At 41.6% G+C, this 22,036-nt stretch overlaps 2 protein-coding genes across 2 annotated transcripts in view; both read right to left on the reverse strand.

Annotated features, from left to right (window-relative positions):
* foxo3b (forkhead box O3b) overlaps positions 1-5,868 on the reverse strand; it is a 33,402-nt gene extending 27,534 nt beyond the window's left edge. Inside the window, exon 1 of the mRNA XM_036582315.1 lies at positions 5,312-5,868. Coding sequence (XP_036438208.1) covers positions 5,312-5,821 — 510 coding nt within the window. The 5' untranslated portion in view covers positions 5,822-5,868. The remainder of the gene's footprint in view (positions 1-5,311) is intronic.
* A 4-nt stretch (positions 5,869-5,872) lies between these two features.
* Positions 5,873-22,036, reverse strand: part of afg1lb (AFG1 like ATPase b) — a 33,876-nt gene continuing 17,712 nt past the window's right edge. The window contains exons 8-14 of the mRNA XM_036582316.1: positions 17,434-17,516; positions 16,893-16,963; positions 16,568-16,668; positions 13,981-14,121; positions 13,035-13,148; positions 6,156-12,505; positions 5,873-5,973 (exon numbers count right to left, since the gene is read on the reverse strand). Coding sequence (XP_036438209.1) covers positions 12,377-12,505; positions 13,035-13,148; positions 13,981-14,121; positions 16,568-16,668; positions 16,893-16,963; positions 17,434-17,516 — 639 coding nt within the window. The 3' untranslated portion in view covers positions 5,873-5,973; positions 6,156-12,376. The remainder of the gene's footprint in view (positions 5,974-6,155; positions 12,506-13,034; positions 13,149-13,980; positions 14,122-16,567; positions 16,669-16,892; positions 16,964-17,433; positions 17,517-22,036) is intronic.

The raw sequence follows: 22,036 nt of genomic DNA on the forward strand, positions 1-22,036 counted from the left end.
CCTAATAATGAAACTAATTAAAAGCAAGTACATTCACTACTAAACACCTAAATAAACCATCTGTGTCAAGGCAAGTAGGCCAGTAATTATTGCTTGACCTGCTCAGAAACTGCTACTCCCTTATTGTCCACCGGACAGATGAATTAGAATGTATAAGTCAGAGGTATCCTTAAGGAGTGTCATTTTTTCTTTCTCCCCCTTTGCTGAAGTCATTTTTCACTACAAAGCTCTGTCTCTTTTCATCACCACCGTCTCTGTGTGGCCTGGAGCTCCTGACACAGAAAGCTAGCTTTATTGTAGTCAATTAATTTTTAATCAAGAACAATTTAGCTTCCCCTGCTCAGCGCTGGCGCTGAGGCAGAGAGCCGTAATTGGAAAAGACAGGTCAGGAGGAAAACAAATTAAACTTTCAAAAGCCTGAGGTCAGAGCTGTGGGGCAACACACCTTTCTTGAATCCTCTCCGGGAGTTGGAGGGGGGGTGGGGGGGGAGCTTTTTTGGGGCACAGAAAGAGTGGGGATGGCCTTTAAATGCCTTTACTACAGTGAAAGCATTTTTTACAGACCTTGGTCCCTGCCTGCCAGATCGTAAGGCTGTCAAATAATCATGACGTGTCAGAGTTTCTGACAGGCTTGTGGTAGGGTGTGTGTGTGTGTCTGTGTGTGTTTATCATGGTTGGACCTCTGTGCCATATGTTTATCACAGAGTACAGGAGGAACAGAAAGTAAAGGCTTTTTTTCCCCACTGTAACTCTCGTCAGACTGCAGTCACACTGACCTGTCACCCTGCCCTAGGCTCTGTGAGTTGCCTTGGCAACACAACCTGTGACCTCACACACCAACAATTCCCTCTCTTTCTTTCTTTTTCTTTCTTTTCTTTCTCTTTCTCCAACTCACACACGCTCACACATATGCTTTGTGGTCGCAGTACCAGCCAGTGAGGCGCCCAAACCTCCTCACCCTCTCATGACCTTACCCAACACACGAGCAGTCATGGCAACCAGGCACCAATCACATGATAGTACGAAAGTACGCATTATTCACACCATCACAGGGACCACATAAGAATCAGGCAGAGTGCTACGGTTCTGAGAGCAAGATGATACAAGAGAACTCAGGCCTGTGTTTACGCATATACACACGCATACAGAAACCCTCACTTTTTCAGTCCTGGGGACAAAATAGTCATTTAAGACTCATTAGTGCAGTCTCTGCCCCTCTCAAGCACTGTTATTGTGCTTTCTGCATTTGTGTGTGTGTGTGTTTCAACAGCGTGGTGTTCTGTTTAGTGAATGCGGTGGAAGCCTTCAAATGAAGCCTGTACCCACTAGGCAATGACAAGATTACAGGAAAAGCTTTAAATAGCCCTCGGGCACAGCTCCTGTCCATTCTCAAAGCAGACTTAAGGCCAGCCTTGGCTGTCCTTTTGTGCTTAAATTAGTACAAGACCAACACAGAAACCAAAAGCGTATTAGGAGAAGAGTAGGTGCTCATTTTGACCAAGCGATAAAGATCACAGTTATGGTACGTGGCCACTTGCAGCTTTCAATGGATAGATCTGCTGGATTCTCACTGAGCATGACAGTTGTGGCAAAGCAAAATCTGCCTTGCATGTTGCGAAAAAGGTCAGCACATTTCTGCTTTATGCCAGTAAGTCCAACCCTTACTTCGTGCTTAGCCAGTTGAGCATGAGTTCACTAGTCTTCGTCACAAACATTAAACTTTTTTTTGCCGAAGGTAGAGAAGGAAAACAATTGCTCTCTTTGTCTTATTTGAGTCCATATCATAGCAAGAAAACATCTGGATTTAAACACAACTGTTGACAGCGAAGATCTGGAGGTAAAAAGTTTGATTGGACAGTTTACATGGTTCGAGGGGGAAGGCAAAATTTAAATCATACTGAGCTCCTAGGTTACTTGCTAAGATAGCTAGCTAGTGAGATGGAGCGAGCTAACTTTCTTGCATATTCTTAATCTTGGTAGTATAAACCACCAACATATAGTGTGATGTAATGCTTGTTAGATTCGAAATGAAACAGTAGTAGCAGTGTTTGTATTCCCTGAACTCAGCTCAGCCATAACAGATAAAAACATTCCAAAATGAGCAGAGCTCTGTGTAGTTTAGAATTGCTGCAGGGAATGATTTAGTGTAGACTGTATCTGACCCTCAGCCAAGGAGCTGGCCTTTAAAATTAATAAAAGGATCTGAATTAATACTTAAAGCGGTGAATAATTTAACGTCTGACTTTGAACAAGGTGTAGAGTAGATAATTTGGCACTGGAGTGAAGATCTGCACACTGTGTAATGGTATGATAAATCAATAAAATATCGCTCACCCTCTCTATCCCTGCAGGAAAACTGGAACCTTTCAAGATGGCTATCCTACTTTAATTTAAACACACAGAGAAGCACACACACACAGGAGGTGGAATCTGGCATGGTGCATTGCGTTGCACACACTTATTCCTTTCTAATACGCAATCAGCCAATTTATTTTTATTTTGGTCAATCTGTGTTGCAGTTTTTGATGTAGCAGTTTAAACCAAGTACATGGGCTGCATTTGAATGCCACTGCTATATGCCACAGCTTTTTAAAGTGTATGAAGAGCCTATGGTATTTCATCTCAGTGCCTTAATTTAGGCCACAAAGTGCAAGCTTTTGGTAAAAAAGTAAATAAAACCTGTTGCTTTAAAAATAAAAAAAACTTTGGCTAATTAAAATCAGGCAAGGAAATTTGGCTGTGGAATAGCCCACACAAATGTATGATTGGTGCACCCCTAGAGTACAACCTCTATTTTTCCCTCCTGTCCCTTACACGGAGTTGTGCTGGTGATTAGGAGGTTATGGGCGCTGCAATGTCACCTACACTGACAGTCCTGTCCCCTCCCCCTCCTTTACAACTGCAGTGGATCCAACAAGAACAAAGGAAAGTCCTTCCTGACATCCAAACAGTCTCATTAGTCAGGACAGGGACCACTCCTCACAGCAAGGCTTGTACAGTTTCATCTTTGCTCAGTGGCCATATCTGCAATTGCTTATCTTATATCAATAATACAAACAAAGACAAAGACAAAGCCAATGATTTATGTCTCCTTTTCCTTTGTATATCGCCTCACTATAAATCTGTTGCTTAAAATCTCCATCAATTAATGCACTTCAATATAGACCTGTCCTAATGGGTGTCATACCATATTGTTGCTGTAATTAATGATTGTTATTATGCCAATTTGTACAATCATTGCATACAAAGACACAATCACACACTGAACTAAAGCCAGATCCCCCAAAACATCAGTTTATTTCTCCTACTATTATGGAAGGCCAGACCTTTTGTAATAGCTCCAAGAAGGAACATGCTCTACAGCACCCAGAACATACAGACATGTAATTATGACAGTACGGTGCCACACACAGCCTGGTTGAGATGCCTTTTGCTGTGGACGGAGAAATAAATGCTAAGGACATCAGAGGCATCTTTGTGTCCCCAAATGTGGCCAGAACTTGGAATGAGAAACTATAATGCCATATTGTTTACATTTATTGTGGAATATGTTAGAAATAAACAAGTTGGTACTGTCGGTGCAGAGCCCATGATCTAGGTCAGGATCTTAATGCTTCGTCATTCTGTTAAATAGGCTGTGCAGGATGAATCAGTGCTCACGTGTGCTTATCAAAAACACTCATTCTGTCTCCTAAAAGAGAAGCAACTGATAAAAAACACTTGATAGTTCACCCCCCCTCCCCACTTCCTGCACTCCCTTATGTCAGCACAGTGTACAAGAGGAGACCACAAATCAGCCATCTGTGGAAAAACAACACACTAGCTTTCATAAAAAAGGCCCATTAAAATGATAATCCCTTTTGCAAATAGGCATAGGGGGTGGCATATTAACCTGAGACAAATGAATGACACAAACTCAGTCGAGCATGGGGCACAGCAGTGGCCACCAGCGTCCAGTGAAACTGTGCTAAGACCTGAAACCTGAAATTTGTGCGTGGAAGCACAAACCTGTTTGCATAAGAGTCAGACTGAAAGTTGTGCTCTGCACGTCCTACCGTGCATCAGCTGCGCCAGTGCTGGAAGGCAGACTGTGTTTAAGGCTGAGGTTAAGTAACACTAAAGTTCATTGGAACAGGGCCAGGCAGGTTTTCCACGTCCAGAAATGGCGATGCGTGCTATTCTGGTCGCACTTTATAGTTGCAGGAGCCATGGGGTTTTAGACTGAAATCTTATGTTTTAAACTATGGACCTACAGACTTTTCACATATGCTTCAGTACATGGTGGACTTTATGGCTGGCACAGGTGTTTAACTGTGTGGCAGTAGTAAATACTGAAAAAACATCCAGAAATGGTGATCAGAGCTACTCTAGGCACACTCTCTAGTTCCAGGAGCTGTGGGGTTTTAGCTTTCAGGCTAAAATCTTGTTACAGACTTTTAACGCATGCTTCAGTACATAGTGGAGTCTATGGTGGCGTAGGTCTCTCAATGTGTAGTAGTAGTAAATATTAAAAGCATGTGATCAAATTATGCACACACATTCCACTATCTATTTAGATGCCATAGGTGTCAGGTCAGTGTGACACACACACAAACCACACACATTTCTGAGCGCGAGAGGCCATGCCATTCCCTCTCAAGGTGCTGTCTTGCACGGCCTGTGTTAACCAGAACCTCGCCCCGAGTTGTTATGCAACCCAAAACTCTGAGCGCAATTCAAAACCCCGAGTCAACAGACTTGGCAGCTCTCCGCGCCCCGTCCACTCTTATGTAAGACATGTGCATGTGTGTGTGTCGTGTCGTGAGGGCAACAACACCGCTAAGGCTGCCCAACTATGGGTAATATGGAGCTTGGCCACTGTGAACAAGCTCATGCCTTTGTCACCGTGTTAATTTGGGAATCTTAAAAGGTGTTATTGCTGCTTGTGAGCACACCAGCTGTTACCCAGACTGGAAGAAGCAGTTCGTACTAACCTCGCTTTAATTTGGTTTTTTAGTTCTCCTCTGGCGTCCGGATGTGTTTTTGTTTACATATGACGTCATCCGGATCGCCACGGCAGCTGCGTCACGCGCGCACGCATTCCCTGTGCTCTTTTTTTGTGCGCGCGCCTGTCAAGGAGCACGCGTTCCTCTACTCCTCCTCCTCCTCCTTGTTGTTGTTGTTGTTGTTGTTGTTTTTATTTTGGTGCGTGCTCATTACTCATGCCAACACAAACACACACCCACACATATATATATATATATATATATATATATATATAGAGAGAGAGAGAGAGAGAGAGAGAGAGAGAGAGAGAAAGGCAAAAATGTACCTTCCAGCCAGCAGAGCTGTTGCTGTCCCCTTTGTCTTTGAAGTAGGGCACGCTCCTGACCATCCAGTCGTAGATCTGGGACAGAGTCAGCCTCTTGTCTGGCGCGCTCTCGATGGCTTTGGTGATCAGGTCCGCGTATGACAGGTTGCCCCACGCGTTCCGGCGAGAAGACGACTTGCGCGGGGTCGTCTGTTGCCCCTGCTGCCCCGCTTGCTGCTGCTGCTGCTCCTGCTGCTGCACCCCCTGCGTTGCCGGACCTCCGTTCGCGCTTGCCTCCGGTGGTGCACCGGGGCTGCTCGCGCCGTCGCTGCTGCTCGCGTTGACGGCCATCGCGCCTCCATCCTCCTCATCATCCTCCTCCTCTGGAATGATGTCCGTATCGGCAGCTACGGGCTTGACCGAGACGGACTCAGGCAGCGGCCACGTGCACGACCTCGGCCGCTTCTGGGGCTCGAAGTCTGGGTCGATGGCCACATCCAGAGTGGGCTCCGGGGAAGCCGCGTCCGCCATCGAGGAGCTCCGGGGTCTGTATAGATAGAGAGAGTCACGAAGGTCTTTTTCACTCACACAGGTAGAGGCGCGCGGTCACAGTCCAATTCCATGAATGCTCGTCCGCAGTCAGTAATGATGAAGACACCAAAGCCACTTTTACCTCAACAGTCCTGCATGTGGAGAAAACAGACGCTCACTGCAAGCACGTAATGCAATAGTAAGCAATCACAACACAGGACATTATTACTACAGCAGCTGACTGGACTACGCTACACAATGTGATACACACATACGACCTTATTACTGTAACTATGACTTAACTGTAGATGCATATATGAGATCTTGTATGTACCATTCACCCGCAACCGATCCGATGCTGCAGAATCTTACCCACTTCAGAGCTCACTCCGCTCCCGTGTCGCACTCGAGATCAGTACGAGCACTGATGTAATGCAACTACGGGGGAAAAAAGCACCAGCCACAACGTCACGTACAAGGAAAAACCCATTCAGCACCGAAGTCACGGCAGGTTCAAGTCATTCAGATGGAGTTTAAAAAGCGAGCGAAGCGATCTAGCACTGTGCTCGTAAAGCTTCCACCTTGACGTTTCCCTTGCTCTCTGAAGTTGACTGAACATCGAGAGAGAGAGAGAACAGTGTGTTCTCAGAGAGAGAGAGAGAGAGCAGGAATAGAAACTCGTGCCTCGCTGTAACAAAGAGTCCCACAGAGTCTACTCTTGCACTGTCACATACAGCGCTACTGCTAAACCTTTCAATCTGTCCTCCCTCAGCAATCAGCCAGCTTCTACCTAACTTACAAAGGTCTGAGTAGAGAGACAGAGAGAGAGAAAGAAGATGTAGGCTAACCCCGACAGACCTCCACTCCTCCCCCCACCCCCCACCTCCCATGCATGGGATCGCCTTTTAAAGGGCCACAGCTCCAAAGTACAGTAAGCACACACAAGGGCATGTTCAGGCAAGCCACGGTGCATCTGGATGGCCAAATATAGTTCAAGTTGTGTTAGAATGAAGGCATGTCATGTGCCGCCTTCATGAAACTAGACACCGTTTATGACTTTTATGTATTGTGTATTTCATATCGTAGACACTATATGAGCGCAGTAATATAACTCTACTAATTGTTGCTTTACTTCATTTGTATCGAATCAGAAAGAGGGTGAACAAACAAAAAAAATATATATATAAATAGGCATTTGGCTAACAAGCTAATAATACGTGTAGCGCTATTAAGCTCCTAAGCTGACATCATTGTCTTTCTACGACGTTTATACAGTGTTTTCTCAGGTCTATTTCAGTCCTTTGGTGCAGTTCTCCACGTTAGCCCTTTAATCCCGTGTGATCAAAAGAACACGCCCCCTTTTGCTACACATGACGTCACCTCATTCGCGACGACGAGGTGACGAATTCCTACGCTCACCCCCCCCCCTCATTTTCTTCATACCCATCAAAGCACTAGCACCTCTTTGTTCCCGTCCAGATGTGTTTATCAGCGCTGCGCTGCGGTACGGACGGGGACGCGCTGCTGGTGCACGTGAAGGAACGCGCGCACACCCCTTTACACCTGCGCGCTCTCTGCATCAGTGAATGATCGCAAGATGAATCGTTGACGCTAATTTCGTGAACGGTTGATTGCACCTGAGTGCGGTTCGAGTTCGTATAGTGCAGTGCATTCAACAGCATACACTTACTGGGAATCAGATACTGATCTAACAGCAGTGGTCTTCAGACATTAATCACACAGCCAGTCAGTAATATTGTGTATTGAACTGTCACTGTGTGCTTCTGCATGTGATATTTTCTCTACCTCCCTCTACAGTATCTTTCAAAATAATCAACCCTTCCCCCACCCTCTATGCCACTTTTCTCTGGCTCCTTTGTTCCCACCTAGGCCTGTATGAAGAGAAAGGGCTGAGGCAGCAGGTAGAGGCTGTAATGGTTTTGCTCGGCTGGAGTCTGTGGAGTCTGGTTATAATGGGCATCTGCAACAATGAAGTGAGTTGATGTATCTGCCGACGTGGTAATAATAGTATGAATACAAATGATGACCCTCTAAAACCACCAGGCGAACGTTCAGCAGGACAGGCTTGCTCTTCAGCTGGTGTTTCTCTTTTCTTTGGAGTGAGTATCTGTTATCATCCAATTAAGATCAGGAAAGTGGAGCACGAGGTTTTAGGTACTGGCCTCATGTTTCCCAACCTAAATAACGGATATTGAATTAGCAGCCCTTCTTGCATGGCTTGCTGTAATTCGGAAACTGTGACTGACTGGACAAAACTAAACATTTAGAAATTTGTTTCAACTCTGGCTATGCTGAAAGTATACATGTAGTGAATGTATTAATACAGTATTACAGGCTCATATCTCAGGAATGTACTACAGCTAGCAGTATTTCTTATCCTAAAGAATATTAAGGATAGTGGCCACAGACACATTGCATAATTTTATTTACATGATGCTTTTGTTTACCAGCTCTGCCTCTGAGGTGGTGGCATTTCCGCTGGCAATCTGCTGCAACGTCACCCACAAACAAACACACCAAAAACACACGGTCAATTGCAACCTACATAACTGTCTTTTGCTGCCATCTAGTGGCCAAAGGAGAAAAATATCCATACGCAAATGCCATAACTGAGTTAGAGAGTGGTGAGGTAGTGTTGGTTCACCTTCTGCCTGGAGACAAGGAGCTTTAAAAGTACACTTTGTGATTGGAGAACGGCACGGAGGAAATTCTGCCATCTGATCTGCTGTAGAACTGAAGGAAGCTATTAGGTATCACTGCAAATTCATAAACAAAGCTCTGGGCGTAAGAAACAATAGGCGGTAACCTGAAGCTGTAAGTGCATTGTTTACATTGTCATTGTTCAAAAACAATGGAGAAGGAAACTCTCCTGCTGACTTAAGAGAGTTTCTCTCAGAGCTTCTGAGGCATATAGATGAACTTTACACCTTAAAGCATAGGCCAACACAATGGCTTCAGAGTCTTGAAGCATGACTAAGTTAAAAGTTAGATTCATTAAAGAATGTCCATTAATTAGCCAGTTTCACACACATGAATTAAGTCTGGCCTTGGACTAAACTACAATGTCAGTGAGTGACCATTGAACATACTGAACATAGTCTAGGATTAGGCTTAAAATGGGTTCATGGGAACTGGTTTACACTGTCTTTTTTGTCATTGCTAGTTGTATCACTAATTTAGACTGAACCATGCTTATTGACTAATGCATTAAATTTCTTAATTATATCACAGAAGTTAAAGTGAACCGCATCACAAAATAGGACTGGAGATTGCCTGGACATGACAACTTGTGTTTTCAAATCAAGTTTAAAAAATTAAATGTAATAATCACACCATCTCAAGCAAGTTTTTAAAGCAAAAACCTATTTTAGAGTAATAAAAGGTTGCACATTACACAATCACACAAGCGCATTCTAAATGTCCAACATTACTTTTTGGTAAATGAAGTTTATAGCAGAAAAATATTTGCATTTAACTGGATTGAACAGGGCTATTAGAGAGCCACATGAACAGCAAGCTGAGGGTCAAAGTAGAAAGTAGAAAATTACATAATATGGTTGAATAACTGGATTTTAAACTTAAAACATACAAAAATATTTTTAAGTGTTTTACATGTGCCCATTGGGAAACAGCAGTTTCTTCCCAAGCTTTTTCTACTGGATACCCACAGTCCACCAGTAGAGGGTGCTATGTACCTTCCACTTTATTTTTCCAGTAGCACACATTTTTAATGAATATATAACAGTAGTAGTTTTCTGGTTTATTCACCACATTTCTCTCTCTATTTTGCAATTAAACAGAACATAAATTATGCACTAAAATCAGCAGAAAATGCCACATTTAAGTTCCCTGTAGAGGAGGATATGTTAAACTTTTCACTTAGAAAATCAACAAAATGTCATTTGACTGGGAGGGTTCAAACCTTTGCATGAAACTGTATATATACGTATTTGCAAGCATGCACTCAGTTTTGCTTAACTAAGGTGCCATGAGTACAACACTTTGAGGCCATTTGAAAAATAGGGAGTATTATTAGAATAGTCATAATATTTTGCTGATGAAGTTATAATATTTCAAGGATAAAGTTGTAATAAAGGCAGTAAATAAAGACAACATCAGAGAATGAAAATATATGTTTTCAAGAAGCAGATTTTCAGGTGGTTCTGTGGTCCATTTACACAAATAAATGCTGTGTATTTCTTTTTTCTAAACACCTGAGGTTACTCCCACAAGCGCATAAGTCCTCTGGTTATCATGACAGAATGCTCACACGGCAAAGACTAAAAACGATGTCATGTAGCTGTAGGCCACACTGAAATATTACCCTGCCTAAATCCCTCTTGCTGCATTCAGACCTGTCCCCCAAACCAAAGTTTCAGCTGGGCAATTGGCTCTTTATGGGTGGGCACTTCATTTAATAAGGTTCCCATTTTCCACAAGTGTCCTGTAGTCACGGGCCTGTCCTAAAATGTCCAATTGCAGTTTGTGTTTACTTAAGTGAAAACTAATGTGGTGTACTTACGAGTTTATTAAAAGAGTGCAAGCAGTCTTTAAGACTCTGAGTATGGAGAGGTGTATTATATCTTTGTGGGACAAAAAAGACGTTGTGCTTCATAAGACATACAAAGTAAGTTTTCACTCCATCTCTGTGGGACAGGCAGCAGCCGACAATATTCTCACAATGTTAACGTTCATATTTGGAACTTCATTGACTTTTGCCTAATTGCTAATCTGGAATTTAGGTTTTTGCTTTAGATCAGAAAGTGATGTTTGATGTGAAAAAAAAATTGTCCATATAAAACTGTATGTTAATACTAATGTTATTCCAATAGCCACAATGACTAAACATGTCAAGAGTGGAAGAGCATGCTGCTTTACTTGTTCTGTAGGAATAAAGAGGAGATGATCATATAGCAAACAAGTTCTGCAAGAGACTAATTGAACTTCTGGCTGTATAAGACAGCTTGGCTGTCAGTTTAGCTTTAGCGCCCCTTGCTACAATGCATACATCTTGCGCTTCATTGCATTATGAATAGCGTTGTGACACATTTTAGAACGCAGTGATGCACAACACCATTGGCCTGTTCCAATGTTCAGTGTGCAGGACCAAACTAAACACACAGTAAGTGCACTCTTTCCCTAATACTGCACTGAAGCAGTATTGGACTAAGTATATATCCCACAGTTCAACTAATTAGTGACATTTTAACGTGCCGTTCCAGAAATCAGGGAAGCATGTTAACATTGTGAGAATATCTGCAACTGACACATCCCACAGACACAATACATATTCACACACTCAGGTATTAATATTTGTGTAGCCAGAAGCATTTGTGTCCACATACTTACATGAAGCATGTTTCTGGCCTTAAGCAGCGGGGTTTGTTATTAATTGCTCTGCATTCTCTTGTTAAAACCTTCTGTTGCTGTCACACTGGTCTTGATGTTGTATGAATGTTATGAATGTACTGACTCAAAATTGATTAAAAAAAAGTTAATTAGCAATGTGCATTTTTTTCTGCTTTGTATGATGCTTTTTTTTGAAGTATCATAATTCACTGTTTCAGTGTTCCTTTCAACGTCAAGCATAACAAACCTGTCTCTGCTTCTGTCTTTATTCTCGTAATGTTCATTCTTGAAATATTCCTTTAATCTCTAAATTTTTCAGAGTTTTCTCACTTATTTATCAGACACAAGCCTGTGGAAATAGCTGTAATTTTTAAGGGTAAGATGGAAAAGGCACATGAAATGAGAGTTGAACGGTATGAGTGCTATCTTTTTAGTAGCAGTGCACAGGGCTGAACAATTTGGGGGAAACACCCAATTGCGATTTTTATTACCAGTATTGTGACTGCTATTTAAATTGCAATCATTTCCATGCCTATTTGTTGGTCAAGAAGACCAGTATATGCATTTTTTCTGGCTTGAGGCTTAGTTGTGGTTGTGATGTCATATTTGCTGCACATGGAAGTTTGGTTGCTTATGATTGGTCTAATTCATCCACAGGCAGTTCACGTTATTAGGTTTTTATCTACCCTTTTGAAAACTTAAGGCAACATTGTTAATTATGTAGGCTATAATCAGAAATGCAGCTAACTGCAATTGAGATTTAAAAATTGCCTATTTTAAATTGTGATTTCAATATAAAAAACCCTAACAGTGTGTTGTATACTGTGGGCATACATTTGATAAATTGCATCTGCATTGGCAGATATATACATGAAAAATAATGGACATTATTTTTTATCATTATATTGGCATCATCCCACTATTCCCATATTGGTAAATCCCTAATATTTAGCTGTTTGTGGTCAATATTCCCAGAGTAAAAAAAAATATGTTGTGAGGTCATTTGTGAGCTTGTTGTTCGCATTAGGAAAAATACTTGTTTACTACAAAAATGCAGCCTTTATTTAAAAAAATAAAAGACTGAAAAGATTTCTTTATGGTTGGATTAGGTGTAGAACAGTAGCTGGAATACAGAAGTCAACTTAAATATCCCATGAAGGTAGGAATACAAACTTGTGTGTTTTTTCACAACTGATTTCGATCTCCCTGAACCCAGTATTGCTCTGTCTGCATCTCTGTGAGTCGGGACAGTGTCCTCTGGAAGGCGAAGATTTCTTCCTCGGCTGTGAACAGTGTCAGTCGCTTCCATGACTCCTAAACACAGTAACACACAGACGCATGGTCAGATCTGTGGCTATCACAATAGAACCCCACCACACATTTCCAGAAATGGAAAGGTAGTCAATTTACAGCTTAAACTGGCTTGTTACTCTTTTAGGAGACACCATGAGTCCTCAACACTGATCATTCATGACTACTAATTACATATGTAAAGAAAGTTAATAACGTATTAATCACTTTTAACAGTTTCTTCCATAACCTTTTAAACAAGTGCTCCTATTTTTGCAACCTGCTTATTATAATGAAGCACGCCTTTCCATCTGACCATACCATACCATCTGATTTTATAAGCTGCCTACATTAGCTTTCTTCCTATTTCTATTGGATATTTATATTTACATATTATCAATATTTATAAAGATTTTTTATCTACAGTATGATTTTTTTTTGGCTAACATCTGTTAATCATCCTACTACTATTATTATTACTACTACTTTTTTTATTAAGAAATACTAAAAGAGTTAAGCTGATGGTGGTATAGTGGCTAAAGCTTTCACTTACATTGGTCAGGCCAAGCTCATCTAACATTAGACGGTCACGCTCCTCCTCTCCAGACAGAGGGCCCCCAACAAAAAGACAGTGCAGAGGGGCCTCAGCCAACATCACCACCCTCACCTGAAAGAGAGAGAAAGAAAGAGAAAGGAGAGACAAATTAACAGAAAAAGAAGGATCACACAGTACCAATATGATGGTGTCAAGCAATGTCAAAAATAAACATGGGCAAAGGGCAAAAAAAAACCCCACCATATTTACCTTTTTTGCAAAGAAATATGTTGAATATTGGGACAAAAAACAGGAACAAAATAGGATCCCAAAATATCATGTTATAAATGTAATAAATCAATGTGAACAAACTTCTAAACATAATAAATACTTGTAAATGAATGCCAGCATTGCACTAATATAACAGCTGATCTTGATCTGAAGCCATGATTGTACTATTTCTAGATAAATTGGACTGTGGCATGTCCCTGCAATTGAAATTAAATTGCTGGTTGGTATTTCTGACTGAGTTGGAATGTTATTTTGAGTATTTCGCAAAGTGTCCCTATTTATGTATAAAATGGACATTTTTGGGGATGCATGCGATTGTTTGCTGATGCTGATGTCTCATTTTTCAGTGGCGAAATGCCAATGTCAATGTAGAAATTGTAACTAGCATTGTCTACTACAACTGAATTGTTTGAACAAAAGTTGTCAAATTGATCAGCACTCATCACTTATCAGCCTCTCAGCTCTAGTGTCATTAGCAATAGCATGATTTTAGTCATCGTTTTCCTTCATTCAAATTTTGTCCAAAATGTTGTGAGAATATCAAATGGTGAAAGCATGAATCGAATCATGGGCTAAACATATTATTACATTTCCATTCCCCACTGACATCGACCAACACTGAACTCTTCTCTGTGTACTCTTTGCATGTATGTCTGTGTTTGTTGTGCTTTACCTTCTGGTCGTAGAAGATGTCAATAAGTGTAATGAGGCGCCTGACTTGGTTTTTCAGTCCAACCTTCAGCCGAGGCACATTACGGATGATGACTGTGTCAAATCGACGTGCTATCTCCAGATAATCACTTGCACCTAACGGCTGAAATATGAACACAAATATACATATAAGATAGCTCTGAACACTCTTTCATCATACAGTTAACAAACCATTATTCTGTGACTCGGTAGTTTTTTGGCCTTACTGAAAGAGCCCTCACTCTAAAAAGCAGAATAAAAGACTAGTAAATTCCTAGTGCCTAAACTTCATCTGTTTGTTTTTCTGAGTTCTCCACAAAGAGTATGTGGCATGCACTGTTTGTTCAGTCTTCTTTGTTCCTTTTTACTCATCCATCTGTTTCTCATCTCTCGCTCTTTTCTTTTAAAAAAATTTCCTCTAATCTTTTTCTCTATGTTCTAGGAAAACCAGGTAACAGTGTGACTTGTGTGTGTGCGTATGAGAGTGCCTGTGTGGTAACCAAGCAGGAAGGCACATTAAAACATGCTGACATTGTACCGACTGCATTAGTCTGACCATGAAGACAAAGAAGTTGAGGACTCTTCATACACACACACACACACACACGTACGCACAGAGACCCTCGGCATGGATGGAAGTGAACAGCACTCTCGAAAGGGCTGAAGGACACAGAGACAGCACGTCAGCTCCATTAGAGAACGGCTTGCTGATCCCCCCGCCTCCCCAAACAAAAAGCTATGACATGCAATTGCGCAACTGGTAATACACATCCAAGGCTGGAGCAAGCATCTCGCTCACTCTCTCCCCTTCTCTTGCACAAACTCTGACTCTCAAAGGTCTTGCTTAGGGTAGCTGTCACCAAGGCTGCGGTGATAAACTCATATGACTGGACAAAGGAGAGAGAAGTCTATTCATGATTTTAAAATCTTAGCTGAAAGCATAATAACCACTGCTGCCTTTCTCTCCGTGAAATGCTGATAGGCTCCACCACCACTATATTGAGGAAGAGACCGCTTTAAGCAGGCAAAACGGAGGAAATTAAAGAGATGACTAATAAAAGGGAAATGCAGCTATAGTGTAAAGCAGCAGTGAGGAAAAGAGCAAGAGGAAAGCGGGGGTAATGGTATTCTAAACAGAAGTGCTGCCAGAAGCAATGACGGCAATAGAGAAAACACATGCCTTGTTGTTGCAGAGGGTTGGAAGAATTAGTCACAATTGTTGATATGACTTTTCATTTTAAATGACTGATATTCACTAATCGCTTTATAAATTGTATGCACCCCCACAAATGGGCTATTTTTGCCAATCCTGGTTCAGTCAGGGTTCTAAAGTGGCGTTACAAATGGCAGCAATGACACCAAATGTTAACCATTTAGATGGTATTCCGATTGTTATAGCACTCTGGCCTCTGTCATTCCATCGAGAAGCCAGACAGTCTTTCCCTTGTGCACTTTTACACTTGGTTTTGTCTCATGAAACCACATGGCTAGTAATAAACATGACACCAAATATTATAAAAGGCCTGTTGTAACAATTTGCTTCTCTTATAAAAACATATTTACTATTCTGCAGGTTGATGAACATTATGATAGGCTCAGGCAGTGTTACTCAATGACAGTCCACAATTAAAATTATTTGTGCAGCATTGTGAAATTCTGTCTGCTTAAATGACCTCATCCAGTCCTGCGTTTCCTAATCTGGTGGGGCTGCTCATCTAAATCCAGAAGTGGGATCAGTAGCCTATCATTTCCCTTAGTGTTAGACTTAGTGTGGAAAGATAATGAATAAGATGCCTCTACTCAGGTATCTTATTCATTAACTTATACGTGAGTCCATACATTATGCTATGTCTATAGAAAATGCATTTATGTAGAATTATATGGAAGCACCTGCTTTGTTGGACTTAAACTTCTCTGTTCTTAATCTTGACTATGCAGTCTTGACTATATCACTGGCTGGTGCTACAACTTTACTGATTACTGAAATAAGCAGAGAAGCAGGGGCTACATTCAACAACAGTATTCTTGAAAAAGAAAATGGGACTTTTGGTTAGCCAAAAAACAAAAGGGGAAATATGACTTTTTTCCTGTCCTTACATACAATTACAATGTCAAGTCTCGATTTGTTTTACACTTGCTGTATTTGAGACTGTTGGAGTTTCAGAATAACATAACTACTATCAAATGCTACTGCCTTTATTCTAGCAGCCAAAGCCATCTGACTGAACCAAATGCTCTTATGGTTTAAAATCACCAACTGTCAACTCCCTAAGACTATATATATTTTTTGAGCCCCATTATTTGGACAGCTCCTAATAGATGATCTATGGATGTTCTCATTGAAGCAAACTATCTGTTGAAACAGTATTAGGAATAGTGTTAGGTTTAGGACCAGGGTTTGGGTTAGGTCTAGGTTTTGGGTTAAGGTTAAGGTTACAATTCAAGGACCAGATTTAGTTTTACAGACAATAGAAGTGAATTTAATAGATATTAAGAGAAATGTTAGTTAAATCTTTTATGACTGCAGCCCCTGTAAAAAAGCAAGAGTCAGAGAAGTGAGGTTTACTCACTTGATCACAGAGTTCTTGGAAGGTGCAGTCAGCGATCGTTCCACAAGTGCGGCTTAGGGTCACCTCTCGGCCCTGCACGGTCAGCACTCTTGGCCTGGTTACTGCAGAAGCACACAACAAACTCAGTTAGCAGCACATACTGTGGTACCATCATGGAGGCATAAAACTAACACTAAACTTGGGAAGCAAACAACTTTCATAGAATTCAATTCTCGAAATCACACACACGCACACACACCTCAAGGCTCCCTCTGTCTCTCAGGCAATTGTTCTATATACACTATGCTTCTCTTTCATTCTAACTAAGGGAAATTAACTTGTGTACCATCATTTTGTCTGTAAGCCAATTCATCGAACAGCGTATTCACGGCAACCTCTGCATCGGGTTCACTCGATCTGTGGAAAGCGGGAGTGAAAGAGAGAGAATAGAATATGAAATTAACCAGGTCTGAAGTGCTCAGATCAAACAGAGAGTGGTGCAGGGCTGTGTTTAGCTTTTCAGGCGTGACTCAATAGAACAGGATGTTGGGCTCAAAACAAACATTGTGAGTGTGAATGGAAGCGAGCAGTACCTACCAACACATACACATACACACACACACACACACACACACACACACACACACACATATTAGCATACACTGAAAGGGCAGCTGTTGAAGAGCATAGATTTGTAATGAGTCAGTGGAAGGCACTGTTTTATTCCCTGTATCTACCCTCATCTATCTCTTCTTCCACTATATGCAATGATCTTTCAGCTCTGATGTTTCCAAAGTTCTCTCGGTTTCTTAGCTAATAAACATTGTTTTTTGCAGTAACATGCACAGAAAGACAGTAAGAGAGAAGAGAAGACAGAGGACTCTTACATGTAGTAGAATTTTCCTGGAGGCACCTTCTTCCTCCTGCGATAGTCTATTCCAGTGTCCAAACTGATTATGTGGCAATGTTCCTACAAGCAAATGCAAAGGTGGGGTTATATACATGTATATATTATTGTTTGGTATTTTGGCATTTGGTAAGGGTCCCTAAGTTTGGGATTTGATAAGGTTTAATTGCAGAACCTCACTGTGCTGTAGTCTGCATGTGCAAATGCAATATAAAACTCACCTCCAGGCGGTGACAGTGTGACGTATTATACAGGTGGCAGTACATGTGAAAGTATTCACTCACTTCTGTAATGCATGTCCTGCAACTTCAAATCCCTGTCATAAGAAATGTCATGATAGCTCTTTTTTCTCAATACTGATACTGAAACCTTGTGTATTAGTTGATATTGATTCAGTATTTTTCTTTCTTTAAAAAAAGCTATTTTTAATTTAAAATGAACATCAAGATGAACATCTAAAAGTAGGGTGCTCACTACTTAAACACTCTACAACCCCACAGAAAAAAACACATGGCTAACATCACCACATCACACAATGTGGTATTTCAGGCTTCATTTGTTACAGGATTGGATTCATTATTTTTTTCCTCTATGATATCTGATCCAGCACTTTCAGCTGATATTGACCAACTACAGACACCCACTGATACGGACTTGCCATCTCTACTCATCACGGATTAACTTTCATGGATTAAACTGCCAAAACAGCACCAACTTTACCAACAGAGAACACTGAGAACAAACTCACTGTATGCTTTAGTGAGGATTTTCAGGAAGTCTGATTTACTAAACACCACCTGTAACTATTCCCCAGTATACTGATACCTCTCACTATCTGCATAGTTTCTTGCATTCTTTCTTGTTGCTTCTTGAAACTTCCACTGATATTTCAGGTCTGGAGCCTCTAAACACTGATGAAAAACACTAAATCCAACCAGTCTGGCAGTTTATTAGCCACTCAAACATGGGAGTGCATCTAGGCTCTGAGAAACACTCAAACTAAGCAGAATGCCAGAGACACAAGATGACAAAAAAAAGGGCTGATGAAAAGGACGGGTGATTATTTTTAACAGGAGTAATAATATGTGGCCTTTGCTTGAATCAGTCCTCAATGACAGTTCCGGCGAATTATGAAATCAGTGAATTTTCCGCCACCCTCCTCCTTGAACCGGGGATAATTAGCAATCACCACACGGAGCGAGCGAGGAATGATATATTCCTATTTTTCCCCCCTCTATCTCTCTGCTCTTCTCCCATTCTCTGATGCTGTCAACTTTTCTCTCTCGAGCTCAGAGTTCCGCGTCCGAGCCAATTGGCTGAATCAGGCTTAATGACAGGCTGACAAACCGCGAGCGGCGAAACACAAAAGGGAAAAGTGTCGCTTCATCAGCCCCGAGCGACCTCGTCACCGAGTCGCCTCGTAAACAGCCGCCATGGCGCCGACAGCCACCAAATCAGGTTGTTCCCCTCTCTTTCTGCTGTCTTACCTCCTTCCCCTCTTTCTATTTCTAAAAAAAAATGTTTTTCCTCATGAGCGTACCTTGACAGCTGGTGAGTTAACAGAGACATCCCTCAGAATAGGGGGTGGTCTAGGGGAGAGCTTGAGCAAGGAGTGAGTGGAGGAGAGCAGAAACACAATCAGAGTGTGGTTATATATAATCAGCTGGAGATGTGTCCTCTTGTGGATCATTGCATGATTATGGCCTCTGATGGGTTCATTAGAGACCTATAACTCCTCAAAGATCTTCATCTTCAACCCTTCATTGTCACCCTCCCCCACATGACACCCCACCAAACACACACACGTGTCATATTAATAGCGAACCTGCTTTCAACAAGTCACATACCCAACCAATGTGCCACATGCTGCAATGCATTGGATCTCTTGAATGACCTGATGCATTCATTCAATGCAAAACATATGTAACTATGCAACCTGTAACTTTTCAAGTTGTTTGTAGCAGATCTTCATGACCTTCTTCATGCCATGAAGCCAATAAACCGGCTGACCGAAAACACGTTTTTTTCCCAAAGTCAAGCTGAACACATGTAGCCGCTGTTCAGCCAATATACTGGATGACCAGGCCCTTTCTGGACAACAGTTTAGAATGGAAATGAAAAGGCGAAAAATGGGCTTGTGTGCGTTTCTCTCTCTCTCCCTCTCTTTTTCTCTTTCTCGTTCTCAAAAAAGTTGCCTTTCAGTTTTTCAAAGCGAGCCTTGCCATTGAGACCGAACAAAAGCCAAAGATAGCTGGCGATTGGGCCCTGATGAGGTCCACTACCTCATTACTGACGGCCGAAAACATTTGATGCTTTTTTTTCCCTCCCCCTTTGCGGGGCTAGAGAATTGACTGAGCTGGGCTCAAAGAACGCAGGGTGGGAAGACTGAAAAAGAGAAGGGGGTGGAGGGGGTGTGGGGGGGAGAAGGGGGGAAAGGTTGTTGTCCATTCATCTGTGTGTGTCTTACAGCCACTGTGGAAAGAGGAAAGAAAAAGGGGGGTGGAACAGAGGGAGGGGTAGAAAGAGAACGAGAGACAGCTTAAAACAGTGCCTTTATGCTTTTGAGTCCAGGACGACTCCTCTTACATCAAAGTGTTTTCACCACTGTGGTGTGTGATTTCGTGTGTGTGTGTGTGTCTTGGGTGAACGTATTCAGAGATTAAGTGACTAGTGTGTATGTGTGTGTGTGTGGTGGGGGTGGCTAAAGATGTGAACACACTAATTACGCCTAATTATCTATTCCCTTTACATGTAGCAGGCTTTGTTGGCTACTCAAAACGTTCTCACAACGTATTTGAAATGTTCTCACAACCTTGCACTGCCCTGTGTACAGCTCTTAAATAAGCAGCACCTTTAGAACATCTGCATTGCCTTAAAAAGCCAGGACCACCCTGGGACCTCACTCACTGTCTCCTGGGCCCCTCCTCAACATATGCTTAAAGACGAGCACAAATGCTGGCTGGACGAAGCAAAAGGTGAGCGAGAATGAAACATAGTGGAGATGGTAGAGGAAGCATGGGTAATGGAAAGATGAGCAGCTTGGCTGTGGTAGATATATAATGACGAGCAAAAAAAAAGGGTGAACTCCTAACAATCTCTCTCTCTCTCTCTCCTCTCTCTCTCTCTCTCTCCTGAATGCTTTATTGGATTAGATCTTTCTCTGAGGTGGCCTGCTCAGACTAATCGGCTGCGCTAATTAGCCATCATTTCTCACAACAGCAAAAGAGAGCACTCACTCTCCTCCGCTCATTCAATCACTCCTCTCAAACACTATCAAGGCTGAGTCGATTTCTCTGAACACTTTGAACTTTACCATGTAGGTTTGTACATTCCGTCTCTGAGCGGGAAGGAGATGGTATAAAAGGGAATGGAAAAATAAATGAAATATGAAAAATAAGGACTTTTTGTTGGCTAACCAAAGGCCAGGGGGACAATAGCAGTCATTCAACATCAATTCCCTCTTTCTGAAGAGCGCTCTCTGCCCATGTCAGTCCATAATCATACTTGTGACTCTGTCCAGCCGAGTCCTTCGCCATGAGCGCATACACACAAACAAGCACACACGCACAGCACCACCACCACTTAAATTTATTTCCCTTTGTGTAATTTTTTTGAATACTTGGCTAACTGTACGTACCAATTAGTCCCTGACAAAAGAATGGAGGAGGAGGAAAAAGAACAAGGAAGGAGAGAGAGAATGAGAAAAAAAATAGGGAAAAAAAAAGGGAGACACTTGAGCTAAATTAAGGTTATCATATTTCTGAGACAATACTGTAATGCTTCTACCTGTATGAGCGAACGAGGGGCGGGGAAAAAAAAGTCAAAGCACTGATAGAGTTTGACATACAATAACGCCTGACCCTGGACAGCTGGATGTGGAGAATAACAGGGAAAGAAAAGGAGAAATGCCACAATGTCCAAAAACATTTCAAAACAGTAGTGTGACCTCAGACTTAAAAACATAAAGACACAAAATTAAAACGTCTAACGTTACCAGACAAAGGCATATTAACCAAAAAGTGCCATAAGAAGTTATTAGTCTTTTTGAACTCACTTTCTTTGAATACCTCAGAATCTTCCCTCTTTAAATATCCCTGAACCTACTCCCCCTTTCTCTCACTCATCCCTCTGTGTGCTGGTGCACTCTATGATATGAAAAGTCTCCTGGTTCAGAGAAAGATGGGTTTATTAAGTGGAATGAGAACCGTTTAGACTAAAAAGTAATGATTTTGAGAAGAACTTTGAACTTGTTTTTCAGAACAGACAGGTACATGCTCTGCCCATTAAAGGTTTGCGGACACACCTAGTCCTCAGTAAGTTTGTAATACAAATCAGCACTTTTCTTTGTCAGTTTGCAGTAACTTACAGATTAAACAGGTTTACTTTGAACAATACCATAAATGTAAATTTTGTGATGAGACTCAAATTCCAGGATTACTATTCAGCTATCAATATTCAGATGTAATAATAGTTACTATGAATTACTCAGTATCTACTGTGAATCTAATATGTAAGGTAATTTTCCCATGAAACTGAGTGCAGTGAATGTCTTGACCCACCAACAGCTTAGAGTTTAACCGTTT

The sequence above is a fragment of the Colossoma macropomum genome, unplaced genomic scaffold, assembly GCF_904425465.1.
Source record: "Colossoma macropomum unplaced genomic scaffold, Colossoma_macropomum, whole genome shotgun sequence".
Taxonomy (NCBI): Eukaryota; Metazoa; Chordata; class Actinopteri; order Characiformes; family Serrasalmidae; genus Colossoma; species Colossoma macropomum.